The sequence below is a fragment of the Tigriopus californicus genome, chromosome 10 (genome assembly GCF_007210705.1).
Source record: "Tigriopus californicus strain San Diego chromosome 10, Tcal_SD_v2.1, whole genome shotgun sequence".
Lineage (NCBI taxonomy): Eukaryota > Metazoa > Arthropoda > Copepoda > Harpacticoida > Harpacticidae > Tigriopus > Tigriopus californicus.
In genome coordinates this window covers 10767344-10774407 of record NC_081449.1, presented here as the reverse complement: position 1 = coordinate 10774407, position 7064 = coordinate 10767344, and the positions used below count along the sequence as shown (strand labels likewise).

Here is a 7064-nt window from a genome sequence, read left to right as displayed (position 1 = left end):
TTCGTTTCAAGCGTTGATTTACTTTCTGTTCCAACTTTTTCCACGGGCACAATTGCACTCTTTTGTTCAAAACTTACCTTAAAACATCAAGGTACGAAGGGTCAGAGTTTATTGGTGGCAAATTCGGTTCTTGGCACCATTCACTGGGTTTTGTCATAGGCAGGAGTCTAAAAACATGACAGTGTTTGGTGCCTTTTCTGTTTACGTCGATCGATATCCATCAACATTTCATTCAGCCAAACATCACCTTAACACCAAGCTTCAATGTGATTCAAATTGGATCAATTAGTTTACGTCAAAGTCAGCTTTTACCGATCATAAGGTAACCCGTCACCATCAAGAACCAAGTGGATTTTTCGCCCTCATATCGTTGGTTATCTATCATAAGACTTCCAATCTATGTCATCGACAGCTGACTTCTCTGTCCGAATGTAAACAAAACGACATGGAAATGCAAAAGCCCTACTCAACGAGCAGCCTTAGGCCGGCCAATCTGCCTGAAAGCAGCTTTGGTTGAATCAAAATATAAGATTCGCCTGAAGAGTGGAAGAAGCACCTTTGAATTTATTCGTTGCCATGGCTCTAATGTCACACCTCCGGAGGCAAGTCCAATTGGCTGTTCAACAGAGTTCACGAAGTTCGCCAATTATGAGTGGAACGGTTTTCCGCCCGTCCTCAACTGCGGCCTCGTCTGCGGCTTCGTCTGCGTCACCCGGTTCCACGGCGAAGAATGACGATACGGATGTGACCTTCGCCTCGCTCTTACGAAACTGCCCGTTCACTCAAATGGGAAATCCAGTTGGAAAGGTATAACAGGATGGAAATGATCTGAAGTTACTGCCTGATTACTTTATAAACGGACCGGGTTCCACATTGGAAATGGTGAAACATGTAAAAGCAAAATTGGAAATTCATGTCATTGCTAAGGAAGTGTTTGATTCCGTTTTACGAGAACCTGCAATTCGCGGAACATGAGCTTAATTGGGTATGAGATCGTTCAACGACTATTCTTGCGAATGAGTTTTTGACCATATTTGATGTTTATTTCGACATCTTTTAGCTCTTTACTGTACATTTGATTATTCGTGTCTTAGTGAGAAAACAAAATATTTTACGATATTATCCCGGGGCCAACATATGGGCCATATGGACTCGCTTTAAAGCACGACTTCTGCTGCAAATTTGTACAACTAACCTGTGTTCAATGTAACATCTGAAAATTCTAATATTTATGTGACCTATTGCAATTGCCTCACAATTCATTTAGTGCACCTTTATCCGGTGGAACACTGACTTATGGTGTAGGTAAAATGAAGTATCCCCTGTTGAACCTCCTTTGAACCTTTGTACCTTATGGTCCTCTAGGGTTGATGTCTTTCATTTCATGTATGGATTGTTCCTTTTGCAGGTGGTGGTGGGGAAGGTCTATCACGTGGTCAATGACGATTTGTACATAGACTTTGGTGGGAAGTTTCCGTGCGTTTGCCGCAGGCCAAGTGGGAAGCGGTCCCTGTTTACGAGAGGCACGGAAGTCAAGGTCATGATTAAGTCACTCGAGCTCTCGCAACAGTTCCTCGGGTTCGACAAAGAGATGACTTTATGCGAGGCGGACTGCGTGTTTCTGGGTCGATTAAATTAGTAGAAGTGTTGTGAAGTGCAAGAGTAGTGAATGAAAGTGATTCAATATACAAAGGTATCTAACAGTTTTTATTTCCTTTATACTGTTAATAGAATGAGAACCCACCATGAATTGGATATAAGAAATGCCAGTCGGGCTTTTTGCCATTTGCATTGTAAATATTTCAGCATGTGGTCTATGATAATTCACTCAGGGTCGGTCATCTTTTAATCCGTTTTGGGAGGCAATGTGCGAAAACGTTGCTTAATAGAAACTTGACGATGATGGCTAAGCGTAATAAGGAGCATCGTGGTCACTCAGTCAGGGTGTGACCACTATCTAACGTAAGAGGACCTTAGGACTAGGTTTCGAAGGGGGTGGCCTCTTCCAAAGCCTTGTGAATGATGGTGACGAGTTTACGGTACAACATCGAGTCTTTACCGCTGGGTTTGCACACGTTCATGTGATTGGCCGGGACAGAGTAGTGTTTACCCACACCGGGATTTGAGGACTCAGGTGGGACAAAAGTCAAGTCCACGCCCAAATAGGGGGTGGTGATGGTTTCTCCGAAGCTCACGATGTCAATCGTGCTCGTTCGCGCAAAATCGAGAAAAGATTGGTGAAGTTCGGCCAAACGAGGAGAATCCGCCTCTAAATCCTGAACCTCGACGGTTGGGAAAAAGAAAAACTTTGAGGCCGAATTCAATTTAGCTATTTGTGAGCCGTTATGAGGCGTGCCGTAGAACACCACACCCTTGGTGTTACGGGCGAATTCTCGGTCTTCATCCAAAGGACTTTGTTGTGCCGTGGTGAGCATCTTCTTGACAATCAACCCACCCATGGAATGGCCCACGAAAATAACGGGCCGTTTGCCTATCCCACTGGCTTTTAGCTTTTGGAAGATATCCAGACTTCGATCGTGAAGATTGGATTTGAAGCTCTCCATGGGACAGATATTTCCCCATTGACTGAGGTAGGTGTCAAAATCTACACCCAAGACTCGGACATGATCGCCAAAAGAGGCCAGCCAATCTCGAGGCCAACAATAGGAGTAATCCTCAGTACTGACCAATTCATTTGTTCCCCAACCTCGCTCGTTCTTGGGATCCAATTGGCGCCAAGAGTAGAACACCCCACCAAGTAGTCCATGAATAAATACCACGTCCACGCCCCAATTACTAAGTTCATTGAGATGACGAACGTTACGGTTTTCCGGAAGCAACAAGTAGATACCGGGTTCATAGATGTGACCAAAATCTTGGTCCAAATTGCACAATGCCTTGGTGGCGGGTAGGGTAATCAGCAGATTAGGATCATTTTTCCATTGGGCGAGAATGCCAATCCATCCGGACGAGAAAATGGCGTCGTGGGAGTCCACGTGCAAACTCACATTGGCCAAGATCTTACCTATGAGCGTTTGAAGCCGCGGATCTTTGGGGTACTCTTGGATGACCTTGGTGAGTAAAGGGAGAAGGCCGGCGTGGACCATGGTTTGACAATGTGACTTAATGATAGAATGACTCAGAAGCGCTTGAAGACAATAGGTAACGGTGGTTCTTTCACTATAACGTGTTCGGGGTAGCGATACCCAATGGTGCGAGTCGCGATGAAATTCATAGTCCAGGTCAGAGTCACTCGTCAGGTCGTCATCCGTGCCCGGCACATAGTTCTCGAGGGCGTTGATGGTGGATTTATCGATGCATTTGTGCACATCCTGTTTGGGCAGAGCCATCAGGATTTGTTTGAACAATTTGGGCGTGGCAGTGTGGGCGAAACTCGGGGGCACTGGCGCGGCCGGGACAAACAATCGCTCATCTACATCCTTGTTTCGAGCCAACCCGATGGCCGTTCTCATTTGGCACGATTGAGCGATTTGCTGATACTCGCCCTCCACGAGATTGAGCTTGGACAATTCCCGGACGGCATTGAGATGCTCCTCATAGGTGCCCCAATTGGCTTGCCGGAGCAACTTCCACGGCTTTCGCAAGTGCTTGGGAATCATGGACTTGAGCTCTTCTTTGGCATCAATCGGGTCCAATTTGCGGAACCGATCCAGCACATCGGGCGTCAATTCGAGGTATTCGGGTTCGGGGGTGGCGATTCGCGATCGCCCCTCGGATTTGGGACTGCCTGGGGGCGTCTCCGGGTACAGATGGCCGTGGTAGAGCTGCCAAGCGATATACCCACTACTAATGACGAATCCCGAGGCGGTGCCCACCTGGGCCCAACGTCGGGGCAAGGCCACGGCCTTGATCTTGGCCATCAATGGCTAGGACTCGGGGTTCGGGAATGATACGGGCCCATCCAATTGTGATGGGCGACTGACTGGCGACATGCCGTCCCCAGATTGATTTTTACGCCATCCCCGCGAACGAAGAATCATCCGACGATAGGGCTCATCGGAGCGTAGGTTCAGCCTTCGTTGCACATTCAAGTCTCGGCGTACATTCATTCACTCCATTGAGCGCACACACAGACATGAACACGAGCCTGGACTCGATCGACTGTCCCACATTTAGTCCACAAAATCCTGTTCCGGCCATTTGCGTGCAATGTCGAGCCCCCAAACGTGTGCGTGCTCTCCGTGTGAGACACGGAGAGAAGAAGCCACGCGATTGAGGGGCCAACTGCGTAATTGACTGCTGGCTTGCCCACCCAAAACCGAAGGCCAGATAGGATGGGAGGGATGGGGGGCTCGGTCAAGGCCACAGTTTCTTAATACGCCATCAGACGGCTACCATCTTCCAGGCTATTCTAGATCGATTGCACGCCCACAGGACCTAGAGGACCCACAGGACAGACCCCCCCTCCCCCTCAAGGATGGAATGGATGGAGGGGCCAGTGTTAAATCGCGGAGACTAAGTGGAGACGGGAGAGGGCTGGCCATCTAAGGCTTTAGTCGAGGCCTTGAGTCGAACAACTCGGATTCAAGTCCGCGATTGCGCGTGTACTGGCAGCCTGGCAGCTTGTTGGCCCCAGGGTAGGCCACAACTTATTAGAGAATCACGCCACTTTTTGAATATGCACGTTTCATGGAACCCACCCCGACCCAGTTCCTCTTTGTAATATTAATGTTGCGACGTTGCGATTCTTTCAGGCCCCTTCCACCATTGTACTACGTAACTCGATCGGACCAGCCAACATCCATCCATCCATCCATACATACATACTGACACTGACTGGGCCATCTCGTCTGGGCGAGAAGGTCAGGGCCAGGCCATGGAGCCCATGGCGTGTGCCTGGGCCCCATCGCTCCCGTACGCGCACTTTTGCGCAAACACAAATTGAAACCCGAATCGAGGTTGAGTGAGGTCGGAAGTGTGGGACTCCGTCAGTAGTTTTGACTGAGGCTCAGTATTTACACGATTTACACCCATGCCCGCCCTCTAGCGGTCACATGGTACATCTATGTGGACAGTGTTGTGCTTGTTTGTATGTGGTTCCGGCCATTGTTGAGAGCCTCATTGCCCCGGCTGATCTTGGACACGCGCATCTCTCCCGGCCCCACGAAGCAAGCCAACCCCGTCATGGCGCAAGAATCTCAGGCCAAGGTGGAGAAATCCATCAAGGCCTTCATCAATGACATCGATCGCACGCATCTGCGCTCCATGGAGCAGGCCATGCACGAGTGTGCGGCCCAATGCTGCGCCCAGAAAACCGCCCCCATGGATGAGGTGCACGGGTGCGTGGAGAACTGCCAAAAGACAACGCTCCGGGCGCAGCAATTCGTCCAGGAGGAACTGGGTCGCTTCCAACAGAGTCTCAGTCAATGTGTCATGGCGTGTCAGGACCGGGTCAAGGACAAGGTCACGCCCGAGAGCTCCCAGAACGAGATCACCCAGTTGCGGGGCGAGTTCGAGACGTGCGCCATCCAATGCTGTGATACGAACCTGGCCCGATTGCCGGACATTGCCCAAAAGATCGGGGTCACCCTCAAGAGTGACAAGTACTAATTACTGACTCATATCATGTGTGTGATCACCGGGACCGTGCCAGCCAGCGGCCGACCCGGACGCACTTGGGGTGCCGGGTGCCGGGTGCCGTGTGCCGCTTGATGCATCATGCATCATCCTCGAATGGTGCCCTAGCAGGACCGATTACTCAAATGTTATTGTTTCGTGTACATACGTGCCTGATGGGTCGATTGGTCAAGAATTGATAGAGCCACACCATAAAACGTCTTTGATTGAACGTCGAACCTGAGATGGACTTGAGTTAGTGATCGGATAATCTGGGCTGATCCAGTTATCAGTAGACTAAGCGGTAGAGCTCTGAACAATCTTCATATTTCATCTCATGAGGATTCATAAAAATCCGTACCTTGAAACCTCTTTAACTTAGCATGATGAGTGGGACGGAGAGACATGTCTGTAATTAAACTTGGAAGAATTATTACGGCTTTCTAAACAATGCGAATACAATTGTCAAAAAATGCAATCAAAAATGCAACAAAACGCACATATTTCTGGTTCAGTTTACCTTTTTTTTGTTGAAAAGAACTGATAGTGAAATGAAGCAACACAATAACATGGTAAACTAAAATACAAGAACTTGTCAAAAAAAAGAATGCTCTTTCAGCACTCTACTCGGCTGAATGATTGTACGACAGGCCTTAATTCTTACCTTTTTTCATAAAGTTTATTCTATCTTCAGAGACCTTGTGGTCATGAGGAAGCTTATAATGTATAACATGTGCGAGCAAAATGTCATGTGAGTAATGCCTATGAATTTTTTCCTTTGTGTCTGCTTGTGTCAAACCAATTTTTGGATTCGTTTACATCTTGACATTCGCGTGCAGTTTTTGGTAGTTTATTCCGAAGTGGGATGCCTCGACAAGTGAAAAAATACTTCGTTGAGTCTGAACTTGCTCTTGGTGGTGTTTGAAGATTACGCATTGTTTTCTCCCGGATAGCGATTGTGTGCTCAATCGTATTGAAATATTGATCATGTCGCAAACGATCCATCTCATTCATCATCTTGAAAATTAGTATCCCATCGCCTCTCATTCGCCTCGTCTTCAATAACATAAGACCAACTTGGTGAAGCTTCTCTTCATAGGTCCCTGAAATTCCCCTAATCATCTTGATTGCTCTTCTTTGAACGTTTTCCAACACTTTGATATCTTTCGTTAGCCATGCATTCCAGGCCTGGACGGGAAAGTCTAAATGAGGCTGAACAAATATTGTATACATGTCTACATCAACATCCGGCGATCTTGCCGAAATCGATCGTTTAATTTGTCCAAGAATGCAATTTTTTTTCTTGCATATCCTTCCAATGTGAGCTGAGGGCTTCAAATTATCACTGATGAGCACCCCTAGATCAATGTGGTTGCTCACAGACTGTATTGGCGAAGAATTGAGTGTGTATATATGCTTTTCATTCTTTGATCCAAGATGTATGATCTTGCATTTTTTCCGGCTGAACATCATACCATTATCATTTG

The 7064-nt window shown here is 47.6% G+C and overlaps 3 protein-coding genes across 3 annotated transcripts; 2 read left to right on the top strand and 1 right to left on the bottom strand.

Moving 5' to 3' along the window:
• Positions 1-495: 495 nt before the first annotated feature.
• On the top strand, positions 496-1696 carry LOC131888949 (small ribosomal subunit protein bS1m-like). Its single transcript, XM_059237912.1, has 2 exons — positions 496-807; positions 1409-1696. Exons 1-2 carry the CDS (start codon positions 577-579, stop codon positions 1637-1639), a joined length of 462 nt encoding a protein of 153 aa, XP_059093895.1. The 5' UTR covers positions 496-576; the 3' UTR covers positions 1640-1696.
• On the bottom strand, positions 1687-4016 carry LOC131888945 (protein SERAC1-like). Its single transcript, XM_059237905.1, has one exon. It carries the CDS (start codon positions 3879-3881, stop codon positions 1980-1982), a length of 1902 nt encoding a protein of 633 aa, XP_059093888.1. The 5' UTR covers positions 3882-4016; the 3' UTR covers positions 1687-1979.
• An 859-nt stretch (positions 4017-4875) lies between these two features.
• LOC131888948 (protein FAM136A-like) lies at positions 4876-5795 on the top strand. The gene has a single exon (XM_059237911.1). It carries the CDS (start codon positions 5053-5055, stop codon positions 5569-5571), a length of 519 nt encoding a protein of 172 aa, XP_059093894.1. The 5' UTR covers positions 4876-5052; the 3' UTR covers positions 5572-5795.
• Positions 5796-7064: the final 1269 nt, after the last annotated feature.

Excerpts from the sequence above, each read along its gene's own strand:
- LOC131888949 (XM_059237912.1), top strand. The coding sequence starts at position 577 with ATGGCTCTAATGTCACACCTCCGGAGGCAAGTCCAATTGGCTGTTCAA. Across the intron at positions 808-1,408 it reads TGGGAAATCCAGTTGGAAAG|GTGGTGGTGGGGAAGGTCTA; the intron begins GTATAACAGGAT and ends TTCCTTTTGCAG.
- LOC131888945 (XM_059237905.1), bottom strand. The coding sequence starts at position 3,881 with ATGGCCAAGATCAAGGCCGTGGCCTTGCCCCGACGTTGGGCCCAGGTG.
- LOC131888948 (XM_059237911.1), top strand. The coding sequence starts at position 5,053 with ATGTGGTTCCGGCCATTGTTGAGAGCCTCATTGCCCCGGCTGATCTTG.